Source organism: Budorcas taxicolor, chromosome 6, assembly GCF_023091745.1.
Source record: "Budorcas taxicolor isolate Tak-1 chromosome 6, Takin1.1, whole genome shotgun sequence".
Classification (NCBI taxonomy): domain Eukaryota; kingdom Metazoa; phylum Chordata; class Mammalia; order Artiodactyla; family Bovidae; genus Budorcas; species Budorcas taxicolor.
The window spans coordinates 22,504,080-22,525,409 of NC_068915.1; the positions used below are offsets into that span (position 1 = coordinate 22,504,080).

Below are 21,330 nucleotides of genomic sequence, written 5' to 3' on the forward strand. Positions count from 1 at the left end.
ATTTTTAACTATTATTTGCCTTGAAATGACAAGGCTCAGTTAGTCATTTTCAAGAAAATGTCTAGCAAGTCACCAATCTGAATAAACGTAGTTTGTCTGGTGGTTCTTTCAAGTTAAAATAAAGCTTTATGAACCAGATGGCTAATTCAGCTTACAACTCAAACTGCGGCCCAGATGCTTTTCCTCAAGACATCCATCCTGCATGATGCTTTATGCATAGTTCCCATTTCATCTTTTCATCACACAGACTACTACAATGATGTGTATTCAAGATTGGGATTTAATAGAATTAATGATTTTTTGTTGCTGTATCAAGGACGTCCTTAAGTGAAACTGGCTTCTCACACCAATAAATGCATGAAGGTGAGGAATATGACTACCAGCACAACCTGGAGACGCTGCCTTGATTTCTGCCAAGGCACCAGCAGTGTTACCCTCTGTAAAATCCTCTTAGCATGTGTGCTTCTCTAGCAAATGCAGTGTGATAACCAATCTGATGAGATGTACTAGTGGCTTTTTTCATTTCTAGTTTGTTTATGTCATATTATAATATTTTTCAGTGTACTACAGTGTAGTAAAGAATGTATTAGCCTTTAGAAGAGCTTATCGCTTCTAAGTTTAAAATATTCAATTTCTTTTTCTTTATACTTAGATTGATTGGTCTCAAACTGATACTACAGTGTAACTGGCACCATAAATATTATTATTATTTAAATGTTCTGTTGCATAATGTGTGCGTGCTAAGTCGCTTCAGTTGTGTCCAGCTCTTTGCAGCTCCATGGACTGTAGCCTGCCAGGCTCTTCTGTCCATGGAGTTCTCCAGCCAAGGGTACTGGAGTGGGTTGCCATTTCCTTCTCCAATTGCATAATGCACTGTAAGATAAATTATCAACATCTATAAAGTTGAAGGGAATATGGCTTTCATCACAATCTCGTTTCTTATTTATTATTTTTCCCAGTTTCCTTGGAGTAGATTCCTTCCTTACTTGAGTCAGAAGACTCTCTGATAAGTCAGTTTTATTTTTTCCAGCACTTTTAAATGTAGGCAGTGTGGTGGTAGGTGAGAATGTTAATCTTCTAGTCCCGTTTTAAGACAATAATTTAAGATAAAAATTAGGAAAAACATTATAAATAAGTTTTCTTCTAGAATGAGATGAAATATCATTAAATGAGTCTCAAAAATCAAAATTTCTTTTTATTTGAAAATTTAAAAACTATTACTTGAACAAGTTAACAAAAGGTACCTCGTCCTTTTGTGTTTCTGTATAAGTTGCAGGGAAAACTTTGGCTTTAAAAATAAGAATTTATTGAACAGTAATGAGGCTACAGAGATTATAGCAGGAATAACCACCAACTGCTGGTAAGAACAGAGTAGTACTAAGAACACATTGAGCTAATCTCTGAAAACGCACCTCTTTATACCCTCAACTTCTGCTATAGAACACACCAGAATATACAAACACGCATTCCATTAGCTGTCAGAATGATGTCGTCACACATTTTGTAGCTTCTGGGAAATTCCACTGTCCCCTCAAAAGAGTAAGAGTGAAAAAGGCACATAATGTTTTAGCTTTACTGTGAAGATAGTTTTGAACTCAGAGATCGCCTTGAAAGGTTCCCAGGGATCCCGTATGGTCCCCTGCTGCTGCTGCTGAGTTGCTTCAGTCGTGTCCGACTCTGTGCAACCCCATAGATGGCAGCCCACCAGGATCCCCCGTCCCTGGGATTCTCCAGGCAAGAACACTGGAGTGGGTTGCCAGTTCCTTAGTCACACTTAAATAGCTGTTGTTCTAGATGTTTGAAACTACCATCAAGATGTTTTAAAGTTACCTCTGAAAATAACCATTTTTTAAAAGAACATCTTTGCATCCTAAAGCAGATGTGGTAATTCTATGTCAAGATCATCCTCATCAAGGCCTTGTTCTGTGTCTTCTTACAAAGTTAACTCTGGTATCTTTTGTTATGTCATATCAATTAGGGTAAGCGTCAGAAAGTGGAAGAACAGTGGGCACTTTTACTATGTGAAATAAGCTGACCTATTAATTATTTTTAGTTAGAGAAGAAACACATAATCTTGTTTTCAAGATGAGGTTTTACTGGTATGGAACTATCTCCTGCATTCCTTGATCCAGTTTATGGCTGGAAAGAATGAAGATTTGGATAAGAATGCAGTCTTTTCTAGTTTGCTGCTCATGCTTAACTGTGGAGAAACCTGGCTGGACTGTCTCTGGGACAAAGATCTTAGCTTCTTCTCATGCAGCAATGATGACACTGGACTTTGTGCTTCCGTCCCTTCTTCCAGTTGAAACATCACTCACATTTCCAGTCTCTCTACTTGTGCTCTCTCAGACACTGAGTTTGATGGATAATTAGTTAGGATTAAATTGTCCATTAAACAAAATGGTTTTTATAATATTGAGCTCCAAAGATGGAAACTTGTTAAATAATGAAATACCCTGTGCTGTCTTTCTTTGATTCTAAGGTGCACATTTTGGCAGATTTTAGCAGCACTGAAATGAGAATGTGTTTTTCAAAGGTGTATCTGCTTAAGTGGTGAATTTTCTCCCCCACTTTTATGAAGTAGTATCAATTTTTCTTTTAATTTTGAAATGTTATCTCAAATATATATTTTTTGACATTATTGCAAATGCTACTTCATGGGAAAAACTACAATATATTGTCACTCTTTAATGGTTTTTGTGTTTTTCTTTTCAAAGAGAAATAACAGAATCTGGCAATAATTTATATATATATTTTCTTAAAAATGCTCTTTCACATTAAGTGCTTCAGATGGATAGAAAATTAACACTAAATTATGTTCATATAAACTGCTCGGAAGTTTACTTTAAAAAAAAACTCTCATTTTTTTAAGGCTATAGTAAATAATATAGTTTGGTTTTGGCATATGCTTATGTTTTAAATTTTATATTCATTATTTAATTCTGTTAACAATAGGTTTATTTTAGGACAGTGGAACTTGTAGAAGAGCCCATACAAAATTCTCCTGGTCTGAGTTTCTACTTCAAAATTAATGGACTGCCCATATTTCTGAAAGGCTCGAATTGGATCCCTGCAGATTCATTCCAGGATAGAGTAACCTCTGACATGTAAGTTATCATCTTTTATTTCTTGTTCCTCTTATTATTATCAATCCCATAGAGCTTAAGAGCTACTCATTTTAATTTTTTTTGTTGTTGTTCGGGTGGAAGGAACCAAGAGGTAACATATAATTCTAGGATGATGAAAACTCTAGAATGGAAAAAAATTTTAAGTCATTTCATTCTTATGAGCTATAGGCCATCTTACAGCTAAACTATTTGAGACTGTGGAAACTATCTAATTTTTATAAATTGTTTGTAGAGGAACAAGAAAATGGCTATGTGCATCTTGGATAGTTAGCCTCTGTAAAAAAAATGATTAATGTTGACTTAAAAAAAAGTTTTTTAAGAATACCATGGGTTTTGTTTGTTTGTTTGTTTGGTATGCTTTACCAAAAAAATGGTAAAAGGTAAATTTGGTAACGCAATGCTTTATCAAAACTATTTACTTCTTCATGCTAAGATATTTACACATTCTTCACGTTTATTATACTTTAATGAAAAGAACTAAAGAAATCTTCAAAGCATTTTTCTGAAGCTCTGAGAATAGAAGTTAACAAGAAAATATTTCCTGATTAGATTTATAAACTGCAATCTTTGTAATAGTAAAAATAAGCTTTGTTAGGTGAAAATAAACACATTTCAGTTCACTTCAGTTTAGTCGCTGGGTCGTGTCTGACTCTGTGACCCCTGGACTGCAGCACGCCAGGCCTCCCTGTCCATCACCAACTCCCAGAGTCCACCCAAACTCATGTCCATTGAGCCGGTGATGCCATCCAGCCATCTCATCCTCTGTCGTCCCCTTCTCCTCCTGCCCTCAATCTTTCCCAGCATCAGGGTCTTTTCCAATGAGTCAGCTCTTTGCATCAGGTGGCCAAAGTATTGGAGTTTCAGCTTCTACATCAGCCCTTCCAGTGAACACCCAGGACTGATCTCCTTTAGAATGGACTGGTTGGATCTTGCAGTCCAAGGGACTCTCAAGAGTGTTCTCCAACATCACAGTTCAAAACCATCAATTCTTTGGCGCTCAGCTTTCTTTATAGTCCAACTCTCACATCCATACATGACTACTAGAAAAAAACCATAGCTTTGACTAGCTGGACCTTTGTTGGCAAAGTAATGTCTCTGTTTTTTAATATGCTGTCTAGGTTGGTCATAACTTTCCTTCCAAGAGTAAGCGTCTTTTAATTTCATGGCTGCAATCACATCTGCAGTGATTTTGAAGTGAAGTGAAGTCGCTCAGTTGTGTTTGACTCTTTGCGACCCCATGGACTGTAGCCTACCAGGCTCCTCCATCCATGGGATTTTCCAGGCAAGAGTACTGGAGTGAGTTGCCATTTCCTTTTCCAGAGGATCTTACCAACCCAGGGATTGAACCCAGGTCTCCCGCATTGTAGGCAGACACTTTGCTGTCTGAGCCACAAGGGAAGTCCTTGTGATTTTAGAGCCCCCCAAAATAAAGTCTGCCACTGTTTCCACTGTTTCCCCATCTATTTGCCATGAATTGATGGACTTATTTATATTATACAAATATGCATTGAGGTATATTATGTTTAGAATGTAGATGTGGTTGGTATATGTAAACTCAAATTTTGCCAAAAGTTGTATTTATAGTAATATACTTTTACTTTAAAATGTGTAATATTTTTGAATTTCATATGAAAATAAAATCATTCTCCAGATAGGGCATGGAAAATTTGCTGTCTCCTGTCCACCCTGGTGGCTCAGATGCATTTACCTGCAATGCAAGAGGCCCAGGTTTGATCCCTGCATTGGGAAGACCCCCTGGAGTGCATGCATGCTAAGTCGCTTCAGTCTCTTTGTGACCCCATGGACTGTAGCACCCCAGGCTCCTCTGTCCATGGAATTCTCCAGGCAAGAATACTGAAATGGACTGCAATGGCCTTCTCCAGAGGATCTTTCTAACCCAGGGATTGAACCCAGGGATTGTCTCTTTCATCTCTTGCATTGGCAGAGGGTTCTTTCCACTAGCACCACCTGGGAAGCTCTCCTGCAGTAGGAAATGGCAACCCACTTCAATATTCTTGCCTGGAGAATCCCATGGACAGAGGAGCCTGGTGGGCTACAGTCCATGGGGTTGCAAAGAGTCAGACACGACTGAGCGACTAACACTTTCACTCCGCTCCCGGTAGGTTTTGGTGGCAACTATATAGCACAACCGGGTCAGTTAGTGAACCTGCCATGGGCGCCTTTGCTAGGAGCACAGTGCTCTGGGCCCATGGTCTTCCTGTTATTGGACTTTTTCCTTCCCTTCTGGGTGCTGTTCTGGAAATGGAAGGTACATGCTGTCAAGGTGGATGCAAATTTCTCAGCTTTCCTGAAGGTGATGTAAATAAGAATTAGAGCAAGAAGGAAATTTAGTAGATAAGGGGGTACTGGACTGGAGGAATTATTTTAAAAAAAAAAAGGATGAGGGTGAGTTCAGTTCAGTTCAGTTCAGTTGCTCAGTCTTGTCCGACTCTGCGACCCCATGAATCGCAGCACGCCAGGCCTCCCTGTCCATCACCATCTCCCAGAGTTCACTCAGACTCATGTCCATCGAGTCTGTGATGCCATCCAGCCATCCCATCCTCAGTCGTCCCATTCTCCTCCTGCCTCCAATCCCTCCCAGCATCAGAGTCTTTTCCAATGAGTCAACTCATCGCATTTCGCATGAGGTGGCCAAAGTACTGGAGTTTCAGCTTCAGCATCATTCCTTCCAAAGAAATCCCAGGGTTGATCTCCTTCAGAATAGACGGGTTGGATCTCCTTGCAGTCCAAGGGACTCTCAAGAGTCTTCTCCAACACCACAGTTCAAAAGCATCAATTCTTCGGCGCTCAGCCTTCTTCACAGTCCAACTCTCACATCCATACATGACCACTGGAAAAACCATAGCCTTGACTAGATGGACCTTAGTTGGCAAAGTAATGTCCCTGCTTTTGAATATGCTATCTAGGTTGGTCATAACTTTTCTTCCAAGGAGTAAGCGTCTTTTAATTTCATGGCTGCAGTCACCATCTGCGGTGATTTTGGAGCCACCAAAAATAAAGTCTGACACTGTTTCCACTGTTTAGAAACTAATGTTCAAACTCTGATTTTTGTCTTACAGTTTGAAATGGCTATATAAAATGAACACACAGTTTCTAAGGTTTACAACAGGAATAACTTTAAGACAAAAGTTTAATTTTAAAAATAGTGTAATAGCGTGACTGAAAATTGAGAAGGCAGAGAAAGGATATTACTCGTAATTTTTCTACGTTTATTTTTATGTGGTTACAGTTAGAAAGTAAAGTGAAAGTGTTAGTTGCTCAGTCATGTCCAACTCATTGTGACCGCATGGACTGTAGCCTGCAGGAGCCTCTGTCCATGGAATTCTCCAGACAAGAATACTGGAGTGGGATGCCATTCCCTTATCCAGGATATCTTCCCAACCCAAGGCTTAAACCTGGATGTCCTGCATTGTAAATGGATTCTCTACGATCTGAGCTATAAGGGAAGTCAATTACAATTACAGTTAATGTGTATATAATTTTGTCTCATTTTCTTCACGGTGCATTGTATCCAAACCATCATAATTAAAATGTGTTCTTCTAACAGTTATTTGAAATATGTTTATCAACCACAGCATATTTCTTAAAATTTTGTTCTTTTTTTTAATGTTCCCAAGAATTTAAATTAGCATTTGTTTTAAAAATTTTTTCTGTAGGTTACGGCTCCTTTTGCAGTCTGTTGTGGATGCTAACATGAATGCTCTCCGGGTTTGGGGAGGAGGAATTTATGAGCAGGATGAATTCTACGAACTCTGTGATGAACTAGGAATAATGGTACGTAGCTGACAGCTCACCATTTTGTTGATATGTTACCATATCCTCAGTTTGACCTCCAGTGTTCTAAGTGGGTGATATTGCCCATTCCTTTGTTTTTTTGTTGTTGTGGTGTAGTTTATTTACAATATTGTGCTAGTTTCAGGTATACAACAAAGTGATTCAGTTATACATTTATATGTGTATTCTTTTCCATTACGGTTTATTACAGGATATTGAATAAAGTTCCCTTTGTTATGCAGTAGGTCCTTGTTATCTATTTGATATGTAATAGTTTGTATTTGCTAATCCTAAACTCCTAATTTATCCCTCCCCACCTCCTTCCCCTTTGATAACCATAAGTTTGTTTTCTATGTCTGTGTTTCTCTTTCATAAATTCATTTGTGTCATACTTTAGATTCCACATATAAGTGGTATCATAGCCCATTCCTTCTTTTCTCAGAGCCAAGAATGATGTTCCACTTTTTTTTTTTTTGGCAGAGAAATAAATGCCATCTAGCAAACCCAGAGCCATAATTGATAGCAAATATCATACTTATTTGATTATTTTAAAATAATAGACATTCTGCATATTGGTTATATCTAAGCATATATCTGTATTTTCTTTGTAACTCTCTTTGTGATAAGAGGTTAAGCATAGAAAGGAAAGTAAAATATTAAAAAAATTTAACTTTAAGGAGATCTAACAAGACCTAGAGAGAAGAAAATGATTACATTTTAAAAGATGTGCTTAATACTGTCATTAAGTACCTCTGAACATAGTTTGCATTGGTGAGGGTTAAGCAAAGGAAATATGTTCTTTTAATTCGAGTCTTACGGTTCTAAAATATAAAGCACTTCGTAGAAGAGTAGTAATTTTAATAATATTGATAATGCCGATGGTCATGATGTGTCAATATTCTGTAATATTCCGGACATTGTTCTCAGTGCTCTGCATTTATTATTTTATTTCATCTTCATGCCCATCATATGAGGTAATTACTGCTGTTCTCTATCCCCCTTTTACTGGCATGTGGAGAGGTTAACTTTCCCAAACTCACACAGTGGGTAGATGGTGGAACTGAAGTTCTGACTCAGGCCAACAGATATGGTGCTGTGCTCTAAACCATGCTCCTTGTGGCCTCCCTGAAGGGCGCATCCTGAGTCCTGCCTGGTACTTTGCAACCTGTGGACTGTAGTCCACCAAGCTCCTCTGTCCCTGGGATTCTCCAGGCAAGAATACTGGAGTATGTTGCAATTTCTTACTCCAGGGGATCCTCCCAACCCAGGGATCGAACCCATTTCTCTTACCATCTCCTGCATGAGCAGCTGAATTCTTTACCACTAGCGCCACCTGGGAAACCCAGTTGCACTTACATGGTTTCCTCTCTAAAATGTCCATAAAGTGATCCTTGTGGCCATGAAAAGTTAATTCTTTGATTTTTTTTTTTTTAAAGTACGTTTCTTAACAGTCTGGGCCATTTCTCAAAACCAAATTCCTGGTGAAAATTAGAATGAATTAGAAATGAGGAGAGGTTGGGAGAAATGTTTACTGAATTTCATATTCTCCACAACACAAGCAGTATTTCCTTATTTGAATTCCTTTTTTTTAACTTTTCTGCCCACCTAACATCTTCTCTTCTCAGGTTTCCCTACAGTTCTGGCGATTTTGTAAAGTGCCTTTCCTAGTGTGTCACGCCTTGTGCTGCTAAAATGGTCACACACATCAGGCTAAGTTGATTTTCGTTTACATGAAAGATAATGCCCAAGGTTTAGGACAAAGAATTTCCTTCTGTGCAGTGAAATCTATGGAAGTACTGTATTGCCTCTCATTTGATTTGCTAGATTTGGCAGGATTTTATGTTTGCCTGTGCACTTTACCCAACCGATGAGGATTTCATGGACTCCGTGAGAGAAGAAGTCACTCACCAGGTATGTCATTACGTAACATTCCAAGAAGAAGTAAAGCCTTAAGTTTCAGTTTTGCCTTTTGTTAAACCTGTCCTTGTTTTTCTTGTTTTAAATTCCATTGAAGTATAGCTGATTTACAATGCTGTGTTTAATTTCTTCTCTTTGTTTCTTTTTGTTCTCTTTATTAAATCCCATGGGGAAAAAAAAATCAGCCAGGTGATTGGATAGAATCGCTCAAGGAGTCAGTCTCTTGGTTCTAATTCCACTTATTGGTGGATGACTGTCAGATTTATTCCTGGCCCTGAGTTCTCTGCTGGATTCCTGGTTCTTATTATCCAGCTCCCTGCTTGGTACCCCTACCTGGAAGTGTAATAGGAATCTCAAATGCAACATGTCTAAACCAAACTTATATTACCTTCCCCAGATTTGCTTTTCTTGCTGGGTTCCCCACCTCAATAAATGGCAATACCAGTCTTTGAATTCCTCAGGCCAAAAATTTCGATTCTTAACTCCTTGATTTCTGTTGCATTCCACATATAAATACCTTATATTTATAGATCTATAAATGAAAAGAAATGATTGTGTCCTAACTCTATTCACTGAAAAATCTTAAAAACAGTGAACAGCCTAGTCAGATTGAGCATCCTTGTATTGAAATAGTCTTTCCAGCTGAGAGAAGGGTTCTTAGAGAAATGGCTGGTTCCAGGTCTGGAACAGGAGATATACTAGATGATGCTGGAATATTTTGGCATACAAATAACAAGGAAGCTATTAAAGAAATGTGAAAAGAACGTTGATGAGACTGAGCGACCAAAAGTGGGACAATTTGAAATTCAGTAAGGATAAGAATGTCAGTGGATTGAAATCCACCGAGTATGTTAAAACCTGTAAGTTCATTATTGGTGTCTGTGAATGTATATTTGTGGGGAAAACCAAAAGAAATGCAAAAAGTATTATGACACTCAAGTTGGTGGTTACTTTTGGAAGGAAAGAAGGACTATGATTAGGAAGGGGTACGTGAGGGCGCCTGGGGTGTGGTGGAGTTTCCTTAGTCTGGATGATGTTGCAAGTGTGATTGCCTTGTAATAATAATTCACTGTGTCATAGTTTGTTTTCTGTGTCTGTTTTTTCTTAAGCTTAGCAAGTGAGCATTGAATCATCCCTTACTCAGAGCCCTCTAGATACAGTTAAAGATCCTCACCACGCTCTGTCTTGTCTCTGCCTGTCTCCCCAGCCTCGTTAGATACCATATTCCCTGTACTTTCCCTGACCTGGAATGCCTTGCCTATTACCCTCCCCTGTGATAATCTCAATTGTTCTTTTTCTGACTCGTCTTACCTTGGGCATGACTCTCTGGGAAGAAACTTTCTATGTCTGCAAGTCTAGGTTAGGTCATTTTCCCTTTGTGACATACATCACACTTGAAATTACTTGTTCAATGTTTTGTCACTCCATCAAGGTTGTAATCTCCCTGAGGCTTAAGGCAAGTTCCCCCATGACCCAGCTGTATTATTCATCCAATGTATAGGTGGATGGATGAATGAATAACTTTTAAAATATTAACTGTAGTTATGTAGGTTGTAAACATTTCAGTTTTATTTTTAATTTTCTTTCACATAATTAAAATATATCTAAGCGTTTTCAGTTCTTTTATGTATTATTAAAGAGAACTTTTTGTGCAGCGTTTATTAAAATTTTAAAGTAAAGCTCACCATAAAATTCTAGGTCAGTTTGAAGGGTGTGTGTAGCATAGAGTCACTGAAGTTTTTTGTCTCTTCAGTATTTGTATTTTCATCAGTATCAAAAGCATGCCTGTCACAGTTGGTCATAGCCCTCTTTTGCCTGTATATGAAAAGTGAAAGTGAAAATTGCTCAGTTGTGTCTGACTCTTTGTGACCCCATGGACTATTCAGTCCATGGTATTCTCCAGGCCAGAATACTGGAGTGGGTAGCCTTTCCCTTCTCCTGGGGATCTTCTCAACCCAGGGATCGAACCCAGGTCTCTTGCATTTCAGGTGGATTCTTTACCAGCTGAGCCACCAGGGAAGCCCAAGAATACTGGAGTGGGTAGCCCATCCCTTCTCCAGCAATCTTTCTGACTCAGGAATCGAACCGGGGTCTCCTGCATTGCAGGCAGATTCTTTACTAACTGAGTTATCAGGGAAGCTACCTTATAAACAGTATTTCCAGAGGCAAACAGGGAAATACTGTTTATAAGACTAGTTTAGAAAAAACACAAACTTTCATTTTTTAAATGATATATATCTCTTTAAAGTATTCTTAATACATCTCTGTTTCACATGTGGATTACTTAGCATATTGAGTGGAGACCACAGTGAGAACATCATCCGAAACCCATCATGTAATCATCCATTCCAGTGCAAGAGAAGCTATGAATACCAATGAGGTTATATTGCTAAAACATGTTCCAAAAGAATTTCTCTTGACCATTGACTCACTCTGTTGTTCTCAAAGAGATTTAATTGCCCTCTTCTGCTGGGCTTATTTTCCAGTGGGTCAGAAGAACTGAATCCTTTCACCTCTAGGAAGGGCTGGCCTACAGTGAGCCCAGATCATGAAGGGTTTACAGATTCCTCAATTTCTCTTTCTGTATTTAGATATATTCAGTGACTTAACCTTAGTTGATTTCTTAAGACATTGCTGTTCATCCACTAAGTCACGTCCAACACTTTGCAACCCCATGGACTGTAGCATGGTAGACTTCCCTGTCCTTCACCATCTCCCAGAGTTTGCTCAAACTCATGTACGTTGAGTCAACGATACCATCCAGCCATCTCATCCTCTATCGTTCCCTTCTCCTCCTGCCCCCAATCCCTCCCAGCATCAGGGTCTTTTCCGATGAGTCAGCTCTTCCCATCAAGTGGCTACAGTCTTAAGATATGACGTAGTTATTTCAGAGGACAGACTCTTGATGTCTTAATCTTTTTTCCTTTAGAATGTTCATGTCTTTGTAAATTCCAGCATCTCTTGTGGTACTCACTTGCTTTGTAAAGCCCTCTCTGCCTGTCCTGATGGTTTTCTGATCTTGCTGCAGACTGTGTGGGACTTCGGTCCCTCTCTCAGCAGTAGTGCTTGTTCTGTCTTATTTGTTTCTTCCTCAAAAACTCCAACTTGCTTTTGAGAAACTAACCTCTGTAATGTAATGTCTCTTGCCCTTTGTATTTCTTAGAACCTTTTTGTGGTGAGTCAGATAATCATGAGTTGATTTATTTTTCTCTTTTAGTAACAGGGATTATATTTTCATCAGTTTTTATAAAAGAGGAGAAGAACCGTGTTTTATCAATGTTTATAAAATGCAGATAAAAAGAATGTCAGAGGTTTCTTAAAATGTCTTCCCACATGTAACATTACTGCTCATTTTCTGATGAGTTTTCTGACATGTAAAAATACACAGGCAGAAAGGCAATGGCTATAATTTTATGAATAATTATAACTCTGAGCCTTTTAATGTTGAGCATTTGAAAATTGTTTTATGTTTGCTTCAATTTTAGGTCCGGAGACTGAAATCTCATCCCTCCATCATCACATGGAGTGGGAATAATGAAAATGAAGCGGCACTAATGATGGGTTGGTATGATACAAAGCCCGGCTACTTGCATACCTACATCAAGGACTACGTGACACTGTACGTGAAAAACATCCGAACGATCGTCTTAGAAGTAAGTTCATGGACTTCCCTGGTGGTCCAATCATTAAGATTCCATGCTTCCAGTGCAGGGGCTGCATGTTGGATCCCTGGCTGGGGAGCTGAGATTCTATATGCCTCTCAGTGTGACCAAAAACAATTTTTAAAAAAGCAGTGGAGTCCCCAAACTCAGTGTAACACAGCTTAGTACATGTGTAGCACTCAATGAATCCTTCTGTGTCATCCCAGTAGGAACTGGGATGTTGGGGAGAAAGAACCGATACAATGCTGTGCTCATGCTTGCCGTGCTAGAAGTAATAAAATCTTCAAAGAAGAAAAAAGTTCAGACATAGCTCAGAGATACTGTGGATTTGTTTCCCTATACCACAATAAAGAGAGTGCTGCAGTAAACCTAGTCACATGAATTTTTGGTTTCCTAGTGCCTGTAAAAGTTATGTTCATACAGTGCTCTATGAAGTGTGCCATAGCATTATGTCTTAAGAATCAATGTACAGAACTTAATAAAACAATACGTTCTTGGTAAAAAAAATGATAACAATCACCTGGGCCTTCAGCAAGCTGTAATTTCTTTGCGGGTGGAGGGTCTTGCCTTGATGTTGATAACTGCCAGCTAATCAGGATGGTGGTTGCTGAAGATTGTGTGATTGTGGCAATTTTTGAAAATGAAACAATCAAGTTTGCCACATCAATTGATTTCTGCCTTTTAGGAATTGTTTTTCCACAGCACATAAGGCTGTTTGATAGCATTTTACCCACAAGTAAAACTTTCAAAATTGGAATCAATCCTCTGAAACTCTGCCATTGCTTTATCATCTAAGCTTATGTGATATTCTGAATCCTTTGTTATCATTTCAATTGTCTCTATAGCATCTTCACTAGGAGTAGGTTCCAGCTCAAGAAACCAACTTCTTTGCTCATCCACAGGAAGCAACTCCTTGTCCGCTTACGTTTTATCACAAGATTGAAGCCATTCCGTCACATCTTGAGGCTCCACTTCTAATTCTGATTCTCTTGCTATTTCCACCACATCTGCAGTTCCTTCCTCCACTGAAGTCTTAAACCCGAGTCCTTCATGAGGGCTGGAATCAACTTCCTCCAAACTCTCATAGGAATGTTGACATTTTGACTTCTTCCCATGATTTGTATATGTTCTTTCATGTCATCTAGAATGATGAATCCTTCCCAGAGGGTTTTCAATTGAGTTTACCCAGATCTGTCTGAAGAATTTCCATCTCTAGCCTTACAAAGGGTATTTCCTAAATAAGAAGACTTGAAAGTCAAAATTACTTCTTGATCCATGGCTGCAGAATGGGTGTTGTATTAGCAGGCATGAAGACAACACTAATCTCACTGCACATCTCCATCAGAGCGCTTGGGTGGCCAGGTGTGTTGTCAGTGAGTAGGAATCTTTCTTTCCTGGCAGTGGGCCTCAACAGTGGGCTTAACATATTCAGGAAACCATGTTGTAAACAGATGTGCTATCATCCACACTTTGTTGTGCCGTTGATAGGGCACAGCATACAGTAGATTGAATGTCATCCTAAAGGGACCTCAGATTTTTGGAATGGTAAGTGAGCATTGTGTTTGTGTGTGCGCGTGCAAGTGTGTGCTCAGTCGTGTCTGACCCTTTGTGACACTATGGACTGTAGCCCACCAGGCTCCTCTGTCCATGGAAATTTCCAGGCAAGAACGCTGGAGTGGGTTGCCATTTCCTACTCCAGGGGATCTTCCCAACTTGAGACTCTTGTGTCTCCTGCATCGGCAGGCAGATTCTTTACCACTGCATCACCCACTGGTTTCAACTTAAAGCCACCAGGTACAGTAGCTCCCAACAAAAGAGTCGTCTTGTCTCTTGAAGCTTTGAAGCCAGCATTAACTTCTGCTCTCTAGCTGTTAAAGTTTCAGATGGCATTTCCTTCCAGTAGAAGGCTGTTTCATCTACCTTGAGCATTTGTTGTTTAATGTAGCCACTTTTTAAAATGATCTTAGCTAGATCTAGATAACTTGCTGCAGCTTCTACATCAAGCACTTGTTGCCTCACTTTGCACTCTTATGTTATGGAAATGGTTCCTTTCCTTAAGTCTCATGAACCAACCTCTGCTGGCTTCAGGCTCTTCTTCTGCAGCTTCCTCACCTCTCTCACTATCAGCCTTCATAGAATAGAAGAGAATTAGGGCCCAGCTCTGGAATAGGCTTTGGCTTAAGAGAGTATGTGGCTGTTTTGATCTCTCCAGAACTTCTCCATATCAGCAATAAGACTGTTTCATTTTCTTATCATTCATGTTTTCACTGAAGTAGCACTTTTAATTTTCTTCAAGAAGTTTTCCTTTGCATTCACAGCTTGGTTGGTGAATAGAAGTGAATAGGCCTCAGGTGAAAAGAGGCCTGACATTTGGCCTATCTTGGATTTTGATATGCCTTCCTCGCTAACTTGAATCATTTCTAGCGTTTGATTTAAAGGAGAGGCATGTTCTGTTGATTTCACTTGAACACTTACTTGGCCTAATTTCAATATTGTTGTATCTCAGGGAACAGGGAGGCCTGAAGAGAATGGCTGGTTTCTTCAGTCCCTCAGAGGGGAATGGCTGGCCAGTGGAGAGTCAGAACACCCACCACACTTAAGGATTACGTTTGCCATCTTACGTGGGTGGGGTTCGTGGTGTCCCAAAACAATTACAGCAATAACATCAAAGATGACTGATTACAGATCACTATAACAAGCATAATAATAGTTTAAAAGTTGGAGTTATTGTATAAATTACCAAAAGGTGACACAGATACAAAATGGGCAGATGCTGTTGGGAAATGGCACCGATAGACTTGCTGGAGGCACAGTTGCCCCAAACCTTCAATTGTAGTAAAAATGGGGGGCCTGTCCTGCCTTTTTAAAAAATTTATATACTTAAATATCCCATTAGATTTGCTTTGCCACCGAATGACTACCACAACAATTAGTAGATTAGCAATGGAAAATATAGAGAATCCCAATATTTGGTGGGAATGACAATTATAACACTGGCAGGGATATTTCAAGACATTCAAAATCTGAGACATGATATTGGTTTTCTAAGATACAATTTCTGTAAGCCTAAGGTCCTTGACTACTTACATACAGTCTAAGAAGAAATCTTCCTGTGAGCTTTAAAAGGAAAAAAATAAGACATAGAATGATCACATGTAACGTCACACAATTAACAAAACGTCCATGATAATAATCAGGAAAATCTGAATGAAAGATGTGATAATAGAACTTTTTGATGGATAGGATTTTTGAAAGTAGAAGAAATGATGCATTTGGAAATCACTTTATGATAAAGTGATTTGGCAGATATATATACAATATATCCTCTACCACCCTGTGTAATTTTAAGTTGGATCATTGTTTAATTCACTTTAAATGTGATGTACTGATGCTTATACACTAGTATAAAGGGCATTATAATTCTTTGAATGATGTTTAATTTTCAAAATAGCAAAAGAAATTTTTTTGACATATAAGAATGCAATTACCCAGCATTTAATCTTCCCTTTTTTGTTGTCTAAGATGAGGACAAAGTAAAATCATAGAAAATAAAACCAAATGTTTGGAAACATTTGACAAATATTTGCAGATTTATATTCCAATATCTACTGTGTACTTTAAGGTTTTAAGGCCCTCACTGAGTTTCATGACACTTTCAAATAGTAATGTTCGGTCACATATAGAGATTCATATCCAACCAAGTTCGCTTTGATACAGAGGCCATGTAGGATGATGGAATTTTTCTAGAGATTTTGAGAGGGCATGGGTTTTCTGACTTAATTTGTAGGTAGATAGAGGAAATGTCTATTTATTGGCTACATTATTAAAGTAGGCTAATGTATTCTGTGATAACACAGCAACCCCAAATTTCCATGGCTCAGAACAATGAAACTCAATTCTTCCATACGCTCCATGTCACTGGCAGAAAGGTTTTGCTTTTTATCACATAACAAGAAATCCACTGTAGTTTTTAGTATATTTTCAGTATTTGCAACTATCATCGCTATCTAAAATATACTGTATCTGTTAACACTGATTCCTGATTTCTGCTCCGCCTTCTCCCAAGCAAATGTTAATCTGCTTTCTTTCCCTATGGAGGTGCCTATTCTGGATGTTTCGTATAAGTAAAGTCACACAATAGGTAGTCTTTTGTGGCTGGCTCCTTTCACTTAGCAAAATATTTTAGTTTCATCCATGTTATAGCATGTATCAGTACTTCATTCCTTTTTTATTGTCAAATAGCATTTTATTATATGGGTATCCCATATTTGTTTATACATTAGTTGATGGGCATTTGTCTTATTTCCACTTGTTGGATATTTTAAAAAATATTATTGACGTATAGTGGTTTACAATGTTGTGTTGATTTCTTCCGTGTATCAAGACAACTCAGTTATATCTATAATATATATGACTTTTCATATTCTCTTCCATATGGATTGTCATAGGATCTTGAATACAATTCTCATGTTATGCAGTAGGACATTATTGTTTATCCATCCTATATATAATTGCTAATCTCAAACTCCTGTTCCTTTCCTCACCTACCTCCCCTCCCGCTTGGCAACCACAAGTCTACTCTCTATATCTGTGAGTCTGTTTCTGTTTCATAGATATATCCATTTGTATTTTAGATCCCTCATATTAATGATATAATGATATTTGTTTCTCTCTTTCTGACTTACTCCATTTAGTATGATAACCTCTAGGTTCCTAGTAAAAATGGTGTGCCTGTCATGCTTTTTTTTAAAATTGTTTACTTATTATTGGCTGTGCTGGGCCTTTGCTGTGCGGGCTTTCTCTAGTTGTGGAAAGTGGGGGCTACTCTTCCTTGGGGTGCACAGGTTTCTCAGTGTGGTGGCTTCTTTTGTTGCTGAGCACATGATCCAGGGCATGTGGGCTCAGCATTTGCGATCCTCAGGCTCTAGACCACAGGCTTAGTACTCGTGGTGCACAGGCTTAGTTGCTCCGAGGTAGGTAAGATCTTCCCAGATCAGGGATGAAACCCATGTCCCTCACACTGGCAGACAGGCGCTCCACCATTGAGCCATCAGGGAAGCACTGTCATGCATTTTAATGAAGTAGAATTTTAAGAATCTGTTTTAAAAACGCAACAGTTTGAATATTGATGTGTATTTTTCTGTACTTTTTTTTTTTTAGTGCAGCCTGGTAATGCTGCAACATATGAAAGGATTCATGAATTGACTTCTTTGAGAATTAACCTGTCTGTGAAACTTACCACATGTACACCAATATTGCACTTTAATCACAGGCTGTCATGAACTCTTTGGAGCCTATTCATGGATCCCCAAAGCTGAGAATGTCTGCATTAGATGACTTATTGACACACTGCTTCTTTCCCTCCCCCCGCCTTTTAGTTCTTTAAGGTACTAATATAGTGACTGTGCATGTGCGAAGTTACCTCAGTCGTGTCCAACTCTTTGGGACCCTGTGGACTGTAGCCCACCAGGCTCCTCTGTCCATGGGATTCTCTAGGCAAGAGTACTGGAGTGGGTTGCCATGCCTTCCTCCAGGGGATCTTCCCGACCCAGGGATCAAAGCTGCATCTCTCATGTCTCCTGCATTAGCAGGCAGTTTCTTTACCAATAGTGCCTCCTGGGAAGCCCCAATATAGTGACTACTGTGAATTAATTTTCTAATGATAAGCTAGTCATAATTCAAGCTCTATTTAGTTATAATATCTTGTTCTTTTTCCCTGCTGAATTTGATTTGCTAAGATTTTGGTAGGATTTTATAATTTATATTCCCAAGTAAAATTGGTCCCTGATAGCTCAGTGAGTAAAGAATCTGCCTGCAATGCAGGAGACACAAGAGATGCAGGTTCAATCCCTGGGTCGGGAAGATGCACTGGAGAAGGAAATGGCAACCCACTCCAGTATTCTTGCCTGGAAAACCACATGGTCAGAGGAGCCTGGAAGTTTACAGTCCAAGGGGTCACGAAGAGTCAGACACAACTGAGCAATTAAACTACCACCTGTTGCCCAGGAGTAGAATTGGGTTAACTCATTCCTAGAGCAGCCAAATTTGTTTTTCAAAATTGAATCAAGTAGATGAGGTTCACAAAGAAAGACGAGGGGACTGTAGTAATAGGAGAATGGATGTTGGGTCTCATAACATTTATATTCAGTATTAAAAATGTTATCTAAACATAATTATTCAGTTCCATTCAGTCACTCAGTCATGTCTGACTCTTTGCAACCTCATGAGCTGCAGCTCGCCAGGCCGCCCTGTCCAACACCAACTGCCGGAGTCCACCCAAACTCATGTCCATTGAGCCGGTGAGGCCATCCAGCCATCTCATCCTCTGTCGTCCCCTTCTCCTCCTACCCCCAATCGCTCCCAGCATCAGGGTCTTTTCCAATGAGTCAACTGTTCGCATGAGGTGGCCAAAATATTGGAATTTCAGCTTTAGCATCATACCTTCCAATGAACACCCAGGACTGATCTCCTTTAGAATGGACTGGTTGGATCTCCTTGCAGTCCAAGGGACTCTCAAGACTCTTCTCCAACACCACAGTTCAAAAGCATCAATTCTTCGGTGCTCAGCTTTCTTTGTAGTCGAACTCTCACATCCATACATGACCACTGGAAAAACCATAGCCTTGACTAGCTGGACCTTTGTTGGCAAAGTAATGTCTCCGCTTTTCAACATGCTGTCTAGGTTGGTCATTACTTTTCTTCCAAGGAGTAAGCGTCTTTTAATTTCATGGCTAGCTCTAGTAATTTTCTGGTGGAGTCTTTAGGGTTTTCTATGTAGAGGATCATGTCATCTCCAAACAGTGAGAGTTCTACTTCTTTTCCAATCTGGATTCCTTTTATTTCTTTCTCTTCTCTGATTGCTGTGGCTAAACTTGAAAATCTATGTTGAATAGTAGTGGTGAGAGTGGGCATCCTTGTCTTGTTCCTGACTTCTATGACCTACTTCTATGCCTACTTCTTGGAGGATTTTTATCATAAATGGATGTTGGATTTTGTCAAAGGCTTTCTCTGCATCTGTTGAGATAATCATATGGTTTTTATCTTTCAATTTGTTAATGTGGTGTGTCACACTGATTGATTTGCAAATATTGAAGAATCCTTGCATCCCTGGGATAAAGCCCACTTGGTCATGATGTATGATCTTTTTAATATGTTGTTGGATTCTGTTTGTTGAAATTTTGTTAAGGACTTTTTCATCTATGTTCATCAGTGATATTGGCCTGTAGTTTTCTTTTTTTGTGGCATCTTTGTCTGGTTTTGGTATTAGGGTGATGGTGGCCTCATAGAATGAGTTTGGAAGTTTACCTTTCTCTGCAATTTTCTGGAAGAGTTTGAGTAGGATAGGTGTTAGCTCTTCTCTAAACTTTTGGTAGAATTCAGCTGTGAAGCCATCTGGTCCTGGGCTTTTGTTTGTTGGAAGATTTCTGATTACAGTTTCAATTTCCATGCTTGTGATCCATCTGTTAAAATTTTCTATTTCTTCCTGGTTCAGTTTTGGAAAGTTATACTTTTCTAAGAATTTGTCCATTTCTTCCAAGTTGTCCATTTTATTGGCATATAGTTACTAATAGTAGTCTCTTAGGATCCTTTGTATTTCTGTGTTGTCTGTTGTGATTTCTCCATTTTCCTTTCTAATTTTGTTGATTTGATTCTTCTCCCTTTTTTCCTTGATGAATCTGCCTAATGGTTTATCTACTTTATTTATCTTCTCAAAGAACCAGCTTTTAGTTTTTGATTTTTGCTATGGTCTCCTTTGTTTCTTTTGCATTTATTTCTGCCATAATTTTTATGATTTCTTTTCCTTCTACTAACCCTGGGGTTCTTCAGTTCTTCCTTTTCTAGTTGCTTTAGGTATAGAGTTAGGTTATTTATTTGATTTTTCTCCTGTTTCTTGAGGTATGCTTGTACTGCTATGAACCTTCCCCTTAGCACTGCTTTTACTGAATCCCATAGGTTTTGGGTTGTTGTGTTTTCATTTTCATTTGTTTCTATGCATATTTTAATTTCTTCTGTGATTTGTTGGTTATTCAAGTGTGTTGTTTAGCCTCCCTATGTTTGTATTTTTAATAGTTTTTTTTCCTGTAGTTGACATCTAATCTTACTGCATTGTGATCAGAAAATATGCTTGAGATGATTTCAAATTTTTAATTTACCAAGGCTAGATTTATGGTCCAAGATGTGATCTAACCTGGAGAAGGTTCCATGTGCACTTGAGAAAAAGGTGAAATTAATTGTTTTGGGGTGAAATGTGCTATAGATATCAATTAGGTCTAACTGGTCCATTGTATCATTTAAAGTTTGTGTTTCCTTGCTAATTTTCTGTTTGGTTGATCTATCCATAGGTGTGAATGGGGTATTAAAGTCTCCCACAATTATTGTGTTACTGTTAATTTCCCCATTCATACTTGTTAACATTTGCCTTACATATTGCAGTGCTCTCATGTTGGGTGCATATATATTTATAATTGTTATATCTTCTTCTTGGATTGATCTTTGATCATTATGTAGTGTCCTTCTTTGTCTCTTTTCATGGCCTTTATTTCAAAGTCTATTTTATCTGATATGAGTATTGTTACTGCTGCTTTCTTTTGGTCTCCATTTGCATGAAATATCTTCTTCCAGCCCTTCACTTTCAGTCTGTATGTGTCCCTTGTTTTGAGGTGGGTCTCTTGTAGACAGCATCTATAGGGGTCTTGTTTTTGTATCCGTTCAGCCAGTCTTTGTCTTTTGGTTGGGGTGTTCAACCCATTTATATTTAAGGTAATTATTGATTTAAGGTAATTATTGATAAGTTTGATCCCATTGCCATTTACTTTGTTGTTTTGAGT

At 38.7% G+C, this 21,330-nt stretch overlaps 1 protein-coding gene across 1 annotated transcript in view; it reads left to right on the top strand.

Annotated features, from left to right (window-relative positions):
- Positions 1–21,330, top strand: part of MANBA (mannosidase beta) — a 117,139-nt gene that overhangs the window by 50,394 nt on the left and 45,415 nt on the right. The window contains exons 8-11 of the mRNA XM_052642182.1: positions 2,956–3,107; positions 6,806–6,923; positions 8,748–8,834; positions 12,326–12,493. Of these exons, the coding sequence (XP_052498142.1) occupies positions 2,956–3,107; positions 6,806–6,923; positions 8,748–8,834; positions 12,326–12,493 (525 nt within the window). The remainder of the gene's footprint in view (positions 1–2,955; positions 3,108–6,805; positions 6,924–8,747; positions 8,835–12,325; positions 12,494–21,330) is intronic.